Here is a 12,064-nt window from a genome sequence, read left to right as displayed (position 1 = left end):
CAGATGGGGCATATGGTGAGGATATTTCCATTGCCTACCTGATATCACCAGATTTCAGGAGCCTTCTTTAAATTCTTAGTAAATAGTAGACTAGTCACATGTAATTTTCACCCATGACTTGTGAAAGTAATAATACATAATCCTTACAAAAATCAACAAGCAAACAAACAATTCAATGTTATAAAATCCTGCTCTTTGTGAGAGTTTTAAAGGTAGAGAGATAATGATAGATGAGTACAAACCTAACAAATTTCAAGACATTGCCTAAAAGTAGATATGCATAGTTTTGGGGGTGTGCTCTCTACCACTTAATATTTGTCCCTATTTATTAACTATACATTTTTATCATTTTGTGCAATGTCTTATGTTCTCATACTGCTATAACAACAGACTATTGACTGGGTAACTTACATAGCAAGAATTTATCTTCTTAAGCCTGTGGGAGCTCGAGGTTCAAGGTAAAAGATCCTTGGCTTATCAATAGTCATTTCTCTTTATGTCTTCTCTCTGCCTTGCCTTATTTTCTGAGTGGATTGGTATCTACATTTTTAATAGTTCTATCTCTAAAAATACAGTTATATTTTGAGATAATGGAGATTAAGACCTCAGTATAAAAATGCGGCAGACTGTATTCAGTACACAATAAATGACAAAAAATTTTTTGCTGGGGGACTGGAGCAATATATAATGGTAAGATGTTTGCCTTGCATGCGGCAGACCCGGATGGGACCCAGGTTCAATCCCCGGCATTCTAGATGGTCCTCCGAGCCTGCCAGGAGTAATTTTTGAACACAGAACCAGGAGTAATCCCTGACCACCACTTGGGTGGTGGACCAAAATCAAACAAATAAAAAAATCTTGCTAAAGTTAAGAATGTGATTCAAGTGGTAAAGCATGTGTGAAAAGCCTGGAGTTCAAGCCCCTAGTACTACATTGACTTCCTTGCACACCATCTGTGACCCTGCCCCTCGCTCGACACTGTCCAGTGTGGTCTCCACAACTAGAAATTACAAGGAGACTGAATATAAATAAATTGAGTTTTATTTTGTTTTTTTTTTGTTTGTTTGTTTTTGCTTTTTGGGCCACACCCAGTGACGCTCAGGGTTTACTCCTAACTTTGTGCTCAGAAATTGCTCCTGGCTTGCGGGACCATATGGGACACTGGGGGATTGAACCACAATCTGTCCTAGGCTAGCTCAGGCAAGGCAGACCCCTTACTGCTCTGGCCCCTCTTTGAGTTTTATTTCTGCCTAAAAGTTCCCAATCAATACAAAAGTTGCCTGTGTAGGTTTATTTGCATGGCTTATTTTCAATAAACTGGGCAATTCTTGTAGTTTTTCAAGTTCCATTAGGCCAAGACAAAAATCATGCTCACATCACTGTATTAATATAGAAACAAGCTAACACTGAAATGTATCTTGATTGAACAATCCCTATGAGTGGATTAGCTTGAGGAACAAGAATCTTGCTATATTATCCTTAACATAGAATGTAACAAGGAAGGCAGTTTGGGCACAGAAATTTGAGTTTTGAATACTTTTCTAGATTAAATATAAAGTATTTCTTAGAATTTGTCCTCTCCTTTCTTTGGAAAAGAAGAAGAAGATTCTGCCTTCCCGAATCTAAACTCCCAGGGCTCTCATTATTCTCTAATTAAAAAGGTAGATATGAAGCAATGATCTGCACCCAAAACAGATTTCATCTACAAATCCATTAACTCAACTTCTTTTTTCTGGTTCTCAGTTCTGTTTAACACAGATGTCCACCTCCTGCCCACACTGCCTCTCACCTTTTGTTGATTTAGGTCTGGGGTTTTCAGGAAAGCACTTAGCCTTTTTCTTGCCCCCACTAAGAGTATTAGACAGCATGTTAGTTCCTTTCCATGGTTCTGTAAGAAGGATAAAAAAATACAGGGCTATTATTGTCTTCTAACAGGTTCCCTGGGAGAACAAACCAGTCCTGGGTACATTTGACTGCCTAGGAAAGCAAGCTGAAATCAGAATTCAAGTCATAGTGACTGTGAGTTGTAAACTACAGTGAATGAATAATTAGATTAGCTACTCTGGTTCTCAGGCAGGCTTGAAGGCATTCAAAAATAGTTTCAGAGGGTTTGCCTCTTGTGAGCTAGGGCCTACTTTTCACCATGGCATTTGGCACTAAGTACACCAACCATTTGTGCTGCTCTCTTCACACTCCAGCTTCTTGCTATGCTGGAGATCATACCAGCCCTATCTGCATTTAACTTCATCTATATTTGGAAGGAACTAGTATATCTGAAGACCCACAGAAGCAGTGTTGATTTTTCTAAAAACCACCAAATTTCCCCATATATTCTTGAATAAGAATCAGATGTCACTTTAGAATAGTCTAAAAAGGACACTCAGGTGTGAACATTATCTTCCCTTTGCTACAAAAGGCAGCAGATGGAGACAGGCTATTTATTGTCCTCATAACCAAATGCTTTACTTTGCCAGATTTACCCCTTAAGGGGTTGGTACATTTTCTTACAAAAGTGACAGAAGAACAACAAAAATATTCTATGAGTAGTTTCTAAACCAAAATTAGGATCATAAGAAGGAGGATTTAAACCTAAATGTAGGCTTAAGAATGGATAATTCATATTCCTATAGCAATTATAATAATGTTGCACAATTTATAACAAAGGATTTTTCTTATGCTGGAGGGCATAGAACAAGTTTAAATAATTGTATCATATTCCAGTATTTAACATGATGCTTATTCCTCATACTCCTAAAAATTTGAATTCAACAGAAATTGTTTTAATTGTATCATATGTTTAGAGTTTAGAAACCTGAAACATCCATTACTTTTTTGCACTTTGGGGAAAAGCTAGATTGCATGGCTAATGGCAATGAAAGTTTAGTCATTGAGAAATGAATCTTAAAAGCAATCAGGAAATCTAACACAGCTTGCTTCCATACTATATTTATAATCAGAGAGCAGAGTGGACATCTTTAAAAAGCCTACTGCATTAGATGGCTGAGGGGAATTAAATTAAAACAGCATGTCATTTTAAAGAATACTTGAGGGCCCGGAGAGATAGCACAGCGGCGTTTGCCTTGCAAGCAGCTGATCCAGGACCAAAGGTGGTTGGTTCGAATCCCGGTGTCCCATATGGTCCCTCGTGCCTGCCAGGAGCTATTTCTGAGCAGACAGCCAGGAGTAACCCCTGAGCACCGCTGGGTGTGGCCCAAAAACCAAAAAAAAAATAAATAAATAAATAAAAAAATAAAGAATACTTGAAAAAATTACAAACTAATACTCATTTCATTTTTGTCAACTCTAATTAATAGTCATGGTTCTATGGATATTTGATACAGCTTAAATATAGTGGTTGAATAGAATTGTAGACAAATGGGTCCGAGCCATAGCATAGTGGCAGGGCATTTGCCTTGCCAGGACGAACCTGAGTTGGATCCCTGGTGTCCCATATGGTCCATTTGAAACAGGAGTAATTTCTGAGTGCAAAGCCTGGAGTAACCTCTGAGTGTCATCGGGTGTGACCCCCCCCCCAAAAAAAAACCAAACTAAACAAAACAAAAGAATTGAAAACAAATGAGATTTCCTTTAAATATAATTTACTATTGTAGATGAAGAGATTTACCTAAAGTTTTATCATGTGTATATATATATATATATATATATATATACACACACACACACACACATACACACACAAATATATATAAGCAGCTAACAATTGATTCGTGATAGCAATAATGTTCAGATTATCTGAAGGGCTAATTAAATTTGGATATTTCAGTTTTGTTTCTTATAATCTTATCTGATTTGTCACCATTTTGAATAATACTACTTAACACATTTTTTCTTTGATATTTGAAAACAGATATTTGTCTCCTCTATTTAAACCTGTTCCACAATCACAAGAATAAGAGATGATGTGGATTCAGTATAGCAAGAAAATTAACTGCTAGATTCATGCCCAGAGCTACCAAATCTACTTAGAATCCACGTTCTCAAGTCTAGCTCTTTGTTTAGAGAAAGACAAAAGATCAATAGACTTGAGAGAGACATTTCTCCTCCTCACTGAAGACTGATGAGCTATCAGGAATTACCTGAGAAATTTGTAAATTATTTTATCTGGTGAGTTGTGAAACATAGCACTGAGTATTTCATTCTAACAGTGAAGGGATTAATTTTGTAACTGTGAGTTTCCTTGTATGGATAAGAATTCATTCCATTTACTCTGTAATTCATATCTAAAAGGAGCGTGAGTCCTCTGCTAAACAAATGAAACATTTTTTCCTTTTTTTTATGCTTCAAAAATATTTTCTTTGGTTACTATTGTGTTTGTGTGTGTCAATGCGCATAATTAGTGAAGGTCTTAAACATGTAGTATTTAAATCCATGTAGACCTTAATTTGCATTTGATAGTCATCTCTCACAAAACACATCTTGTCTGTTCTGGCCCAGCAGATGCACAGCAAATGTGAGCCCTACTCTTTATTTTAACAATGTGCTGGGAAATCTGGGCAAAGGAGGTGTTTGGTTGATACTGAAGTGGCTGGCTGGGTGGGAAATATGAGGGTGAGGAAGGATGAAATACGGCAACACTAGAGAAGGGAAGTTAACACTGGTGGTGGGATTGGTGTTGAAATATGTCTAAAACTCAACTCCAATAACTTTGTAAATCATGGTTCTTTAATTAAATAATTTTTAAGTCAGGCAGTCAAGTGTCAGCTAATGACCCCCAGGATGCCAGGCTTTCATTGTGACCTCCTAAAATACACAACACCCAAGTAAAGACAAAACACCATTAGCACCCCATCACTCAAGCAAACACTAAATATGCTTACTCTGGCTGACAATTGACCACCTGCTCTCTCTTCCCACATGCAGGTATCTATATAGAGGATCTCCTTGTTGACAGTCTTATAGAGAGCCTGCCTCTCTTTGAAAGCCTCCAACATCTTGTGAAGCTAAAACAACTTGCTGACAGAATGCAATTCTTTCTACTTCAGTTGCTGGTGCTTCTTCTACCTCTTGGGAAGGCTGTGGAGCACAAACATGGTAAACAGAGCCACAATTATCAATTTCTTCTACAAAGGAATCGCAGAGACTTACTTAGAGACAACCAAGAGGAAGTTGAGGAGAAGCCTGACTTGTTTGTTGCAATGCCCCACTTGATAGGGGCTGGTTCTTCCAGGGAAAGACAGAAAAAGAGAGAAAAGTTGTTGTCCAGGTTAGGGAGATTCTGGAAGAAGCCTGAGAGAGAACTGAATTCACCTCCAGACTTGGCTAGTGAGCACATTCCTCCCAGGACGAAGACCCTCACTCAGTCATTGTCTGGGATGCAAATAGAGAAATCACCCCTTCGGGAAGAAGCCAAGAAATTCTGGCACCACTTTATGTTCAGGATGAGTCAAGTTTCTCAGGGGGTCGTCTTGCCTATCAAAAGCCATGAAGTGCATCAGGAGACCTGTAGGACAGTGCCCTTCAGTCAGGTATTTGCTTTCTTTCTCTGTGATGTGGAGGGTAGAAGTTGGGTTTTACGGAAGATAGTGTATGGCTAGGATAGAGGCAAAAAAGCTGCTCATTTTGCCTAACTCCCAGATTTGGTTCTAGAACATCCATCTTAAGATTTGGTAAAAAATAATTATGTTCCCTATATTTCCTTCAAGCATCTTTATTGCTTCTTGGTATTCTGAAATGCTATGAGAAGAGCATTTTAGAACTATCAATATTAGTAATAATTCTTATTATTACAAATGTTTGCTTTTGGGTATTTTATTTCTGTTTATTGTCGACAGTAGTCTATCTAGAAAGATAACAAAGACTATATAGTTATAAACTTGAGAAATGGAGAAAAGATAGGTGCATTCCTATGTTTCCTATTGAATAGTAGTTCTAATTGTCTTTATTTTAATTATCTTTGGATATTTGAATTTCTACTATTATCTTTCTTTATATTCTGCATATGAAAGAGGTCATTTGATGTCAGTTTTTCTCTGCTGACTAACTTCACTACCTCCCTCCATGTAGCAGAAAATTGCATGACTTTATGATTTCTCATGGCCAATTAATAATTCATTGTGTATATGTGCAATTATTTCTTTATCCAAGCATCTATTTTTGAACATGGGATGTATCCAGATTCTGGCTATTGTGGATAGAGCTGTAAGAAACATAGGGAGGCAAATGTCTTCTCTTCATTTGAAGAGGCCATTGGGATATATTCTACAAAGTGGAGTTCCTGGATCAAAAAAAAAAAAAGCTTATTTTCTAGATATTTCTTTTAGAAATTTCTTTATTGACAACCTTGAGAATTTAGAATAACTATCATGAATTTTATCTGTATTTCTATATAATATTACATCATGGATAAAAGAGTCACTCATTGTTCATATTGTAGATATATTTGATTTCAATATAGCTGAAATCACTTTTTTTTCATTTATGCTATCTGCTTCTCTGTATCTTATGCCTCTCAATTCAAAAAATCTGTCAACTACATTAAGTTTTTCAGCCAGAAGTTACCATATCATTTCTAAATTACTATAGAATTTTGAAAAATAACCTGGGTGTGAAATCACAATTCCTCCTTTTAGAAACACCTGTCTTCCTAATCTATGAGGTGTTGGCTGATTTTTGGTTATTCTTTACTAATTCCATACTATTATGTTAAAGAGAAAGACATTCTACAATCTATTCCTTCCAGACTGTCCTGAAAACCCCCACACTTCAAATGTTAAATTAAAATTGAAAAATCAGATTTTTAAATTTGAAGATACCAAATCAAAAGCAATGCAATATAGAGTAAAATTATACATCTAGTAATGCTTGCCAATTAAGCAGTTTGTACTATAAGTAATTAACTGTGCACAGCTATTAAGTACTCTACTTCAAATGTAAGGATATATAGTAATGACAAGTCCATTTTTAAATAATAATGACTACTTTGTTAGTTTATGTGCAATTAGAAAATTGCTGCTAAGAATAAGGCAATCAAATTATTTTGACATCAATTCCTAATTAAAATAAGATATTTAACAAACTCATATTTTGCAAAGCTTATTAAACAGGTGTATGGGATTAGAGGAGGGTAAAGGCCATGTATTGTAGGCATATGTGTTGCAACTTGGCTCCATGCAAATTTAAAGTTTTGAATTTTATAGTTTCTGTAAAATAGGATAAACCCATGGCATTCTGTTATATGAACAATCCAATGAAAGATGTCTTGATAATCTATTTTGCACAATTCAGTAAGAAGTAGAAAGCTAGGCATGCCACTTTTATAAAAGCCAGCTGTTAAATTATTTTTCCCCATATGGAAACATTGAATTGGACAACATTTTTCCAAAGTTGGTTTATACCATATAACATAGTATTTTCATATTAATTTAGAGATTCCCTAAAGGCTAATTTTTTAATGTATTCAATAAAATAAATTTAGTTGAGAAACTCTATGTTCTTAGAGATTTGATATTGCAAAGTATATACAAAATTAGAAAGCTTTGAAATTTTTTATCTTAATAATCCTTATATTTAGTCTCTTGCATTTATATCATGTATGTTAACCAAATGAATACATAATTAGTGGAGATGTATTTGCTTTTTTTAGACTATAACCCATGAAGACTGTGAGAAAGTAATTGTACAGAACAACCTTTGCTTTGGGAAATGTGGGTCTGTCCAATTCCCTGGAACTTCACAGCATCCTCAGGCCTTCTGTTTCCACTGCTCACCCGCCAAGTTTACTACAATGAATTTGCAACTGAATTGCACTGACATTGGTCCTGTGGTCAAGGTGGTCATGGTGGTGGAGGACTGCCAATGCAAGGTGAAGATGGAACATGAGCATGGGCACTTCCTCCAAGCTGAATCAGAGGCTAATGCCCAGGATTCATTTATCCCAGGTTTTTTCTCTTAAAATATAATGTAAATATTACTTTGAAAAATAAGACCACAGCAGTAAATTTTCTGATAATTCAGTCTGGAACTGTTAAGTGGGTACATGCTTTTTAAAGAAAGAATGATTGTAAAACAAACAATTTGGTGTCCCTACTCTTTGTGACACTAGCCTTAGAATGGAGAGAGAAATCTTTGCTTTTCAGTGTTTTATTTAGTATCTACCAGATGATTGAGGAATCATAGCTGAAATGAATAACTTATCTGTCTAATTTTTACTGATTTTTACCAATGTTTTACTATTTCATGGTACTCTACATGTAAACTCAATGCCCTGTCTCACTTTGGTTTTGAAGACAAAAAAGATTGATGCTACTTATGGTTTTCATATGAAGAAGAAAAAAATCGCTAGCAGACAAAAATATGTATGATATGTGAAAGGAAAATATATGACCAATATGTCTAAAGTTTAATCTAAAAATTTAATGAGTATAAGAAGGAATTTATTAAATTTTGAATTAAGTAAATTGAAAGAATTTGAAAATGGAACAAGTTTTAGGAGAAATCTAGTATCTACATGCCTTTTAAATGGAATAGCAAGTATGAGGTCTGGGTTTGGGTGACTGTTTTTTGCAACTGTAAAAAAACTATATTATAAATTTCACTGTGAAAGTGTTACACTTGCAATTTCTGAAAACATTTTTACTATTAAATATATTTAATTTTAGTGTAAGAAGCATTCTGGGAAATATTTGAGTGGCCAGTTGTCTGGCATTTTGTTCTTTTTTTTTTTTTTTTTTTTTTTTTTTTTTTTTTTGTGGTTTTTGGGTCACACCCGGCAGTGCTCAGGGGTTATTCCTGGCTCCAGGCTCAGAAATTGCTCCTGGCAGGCACGGGAGGACCATATATGGGACGCCGGGATTCGAACCGATGACCTCCTGCATGAGAGGCAAACGCCTTACCTCCATGCTATCTCTCCGGCCCCGGCATTTTGTTCTTATTTGCTTTATTGTATGCTCCTAGTACCATAATTTAAAAGCACTAGCTAGACATAACATCAATAGAGGTGTTTCTGGAATGCTTTATGTCTACTGACTCAGACCCAAGTTGCTACAATTTGTTAAGTTCTTTCACTCACTGTCTCTTAGTGATGAGAGTTTTCTTCTATATTTTATGCATATATTACACAGAAAATAATTTTCCTTGACACATTTATTTATAAATGTCTTAAATTTTCATCATAAATTGTTTGAATTATTTGGATGCCTTCTTTGTTAAGTAAACATACACAAATAATGTTCCCTCAATTAATGACTTTTAAAAAGCAAAATTAGTGTGTATTTATTATAAACTCTACAGCACATCAATATAACAGAATATACCTGTATACAACAACACAGATGTGGTATTGACATCAGAATATATTATATCCCTAGGTGGTCAAAGATAATGTAATTGGCCAAGATATGATCATAAGAATAAAACTGTTTGGCCCAGAGAGATAGCACTGTGGCGTTTGCCTTGCAAGCAGCCGATCCAGGACCAAAGGTGGTTGGTTCGAATCCCGGTGTCCCATATGGTCCCCTGTGCCTGCCAGGAGCTATTTCTGAGCAGACAGCCAGGAGTCACCCCTGAGCAACCCCGGGTGTGGCCCAAAAACCAAAAAAAAAAAAAAAAAGAATAAAACTGTTAAACATTAGTGATATCCCAGTTGATCTATACATTTTTTGTGCCAAAAGCGATTGAGCAGCTGTCTCGTTTTCAATTGCCTAACCTTGATTATGTAAACCTATATGTGCCAATTGGACTACCCTACCCCTCCTTAAGCACTTTCAAATTCCCTATATCTAGCTTTGCAAATATACAACTCAAGCTCAAGTCCCAAGCAATTAGTTTTATTCAGACTCATAGTCTGCCTTCTACTCACATATAAATTCAAGTTGCCCTATTTGACCATGCTATCAAAACTTACACTCATGGAATAATAAGAAACCTCATGGAAGTTCTATATTTAATTATATTCAATTACAAAAAGCAATTTCATATGCATACAATGAGACCAGCAAATATTTAAAACAATTGCTTTATTTTTGTGTTTGTGTTTATTTTATTGTGACCATGTGAATTACAAGTTTTTCACAATTATATTTAAGGTACATAGTGACAGTAAATTCCCATCACCAGTATTGTCCTCCCTCTGCCCCTGTTCCCAGCATGCAGCCCATAACTCCCCCCTTTGCCCTCTGGATTCTAGTGTAACAGGTCCTGTTTGTATTTAATTTGTAGATCTTGGTTCTGTTGTCATTGACTTTGGGTTTGATATTTAGGCCTGATCATTATTTATTTCCACTCAATGTTTATGTGACTGTTTGTTCCTGCTACCATACACTTTTTTTTCCTTTCTCAATTTATGAGGCACAACAAGATGATTCAAGTTCTGTAGTTCAGTTGAGAAAACAAAAGCTGGGAGGAATCCCCTCTAGAAGCTATTAATATCAATTTAAAAGAAGGGAGGAAAAAGAAGCAATGACAAAAATGACAAAACACACAACAGTCACAATAAACAGCTACTAAACAATAGCAATAAAAAAAAGAAAAAAGGGATGAAAGAAAAAAAGGGAAGCAGAGCTGGTGTGGAAAGGTTTTGTACTTTATTTATTTATTTATTTATTTATTTATTTATTTATTTATTTATTTATTTATTTTAGCATAGGCATAGTTATTATTGGGAAAATTAGAAAGGGAATTCCCTTGGCCTAAGAGATACAGGATGTCTCCACCTTTAAAGAATACTGTCATGGGAACAACTACAGGCATCAGACATGCTCATTATCGAACCCCATGGTTTTTCTATGGTACCAGGAAATGTTCTGCTCAGTTGTGGCTGACAAAAATCATTCCTCTGTAATTAGAGATCTTGGTATTTGCACAGATCATAGGATGAAGCCTAGGATATAGTCTTTCTTTATGATTGTAGAAGTTCTGCTCCATCAAGTTTGTTGTAATCAAACTTCTGTAATTAGCGATCTTGGTTTTTGCACAGATCCTAGGACAAAGCCTAGGACGAAGCCTAGAATATAATCTTTCTTTATGGTTCCAGAAGTTTTGCTCAGTCGTAATTGTCAAAGTTAGACCTCTGGAATTAGAGATACTGGTTTTTGTTCAAATCCTAGGCTGAAGACTAGGCTAGGGTCTTTCTTATTGCTTCCAGGAAAACTTCTGCCCAGTCACAGTTGTCAAAGTCAGTCTTCTGTAATTAGTGATCTTGCTTTATGCGCGTATCAAAAGATGAAGTGTCATCTGATTTCATCTTACTGTTAGGTAATGAGGTAGGGCAACCTGCTCTTAAGTCAAGTTGTTGCTGTTTCCTTGTCGTCAGGATTTGTATAAACCTGGCTCAAGTTGGTGACAGAGAGGTATTAGGAACTCCCCTGGGGAGTTTGGTTTCTGGTGCTATTGTAGGGAACTGTGTCTCTTGTATGGGTTGGGATCTGAGGTTCAGGGATAGACAGTCGCTGTCTGATCACCTGGAGTCTAAGTCAAGTTCCCATGACACATGTTCACGGTGGGAGGATCCCCTGTATTATAAAATTTATGGGTTCTTTTTTTATTTATGCAAATTTTTTGTTTGTTTTTGGGTCACACCCAGCAGCGCTCAGGGATTATTCCTGTCTCTATGCTCAGAAATCTCTCCTGGCAGGCTCGGGGGGACCATATGGGATACCGGGTTAGAACCACAGTCCTTCTTCATGAAAGGCAAATGACTTACCTCCATGCTATCTCTTTGGCCCCCAAAAAGCAATTTTTGGGAGGTTTTTCGGCCACACCCGTTTGATATTCAGGGGTTACTCCTAGCTAAGTGCTCAGAAATCGCCCCCTGGCTTGGGGGGACCATATGGGACACCGGGGGAGCGAACCACGGTCCTTCCTTGGCTAGCGCTTGCAAGGCAGACACCTTACCTCTAGCGCCACCTCACCAGCCCCCCAAAAGCAATTTCTAATGGTGCAACATAATACATGGAACATTAGAAACAAAGAAAATGCAAATTCCAAACATTTTTTGTGTCAGATATATCAATCATAAAAATACATAAGCATGTCATAATGACATGGCTTTGGCCTCAGAACTGGCATTGTCCATTCACCCCTGAATTATGGATACCATCTAAGAAAC

General features: G+C 36.4%; 1 protein-coding gene across 1 annotated transcript; it reads left to right on the top strand.

Annotated features, from left to right (window-relative positions):
* The first annotated feature begins 4,982 nt into the window (after positions 1-4,982).
* On the top strand, positions 4,983-7,912 carry CER1 (cerberus 1, DAN family BMP antagonist). The gene is made up of 2 exons (XM_049769386.1): positions 4,983-5,486; positions 7,604-7,912. The coding sequence occupies exons 1-2, from the start codon at positions 4,983-4,985 to the stop codon at positions 7,910-7,912; spliced, it is 813 nt and encodes a 270-aa protein (XP_049625343.1).
* The last annotated feature ends 4,152 nt before the right edge of the window (positions 7,913-12,064 follow it).

This window comes from Suncus etruscus, chromosome 1, assembly GCF_024139225.1.
Source record: "Suncus etruscus isolate mSunEtr1 chromosome 1, mSunEtr1.pri.cur, whole genome shotgun sequence".
Taxonomy (NCBI): domain Eukaryota; kingdom Metazoa; phylum Chordata; class Mammalia; order Eulipotyphla; family Soricidae; genus Suncus; species Suncus etruscus.
The sequence above is the reverse complement of the archived record's forward strand: the minus strand, read 5'-3'. Positions and strand labels throughout refer to the sequence as shown.

Excerpts from the sequence above, each read along its gene's own strand:
- CER1 (XM_049769386.1), top strand. The coding sequence starts at position 4,983 with ATGCAATTCTTTCTACTTCAGTTGCTGGTGCTTCTTCTACCTCTTGGG. Across the intron at positions 5,487-7,603 it reads GGACAGTGCCCTTCAGTCAG|ACTATAACCCATGAAGACTG; the intron begins GTATTTGCTTTC and ends TGCTTTTTTTAG.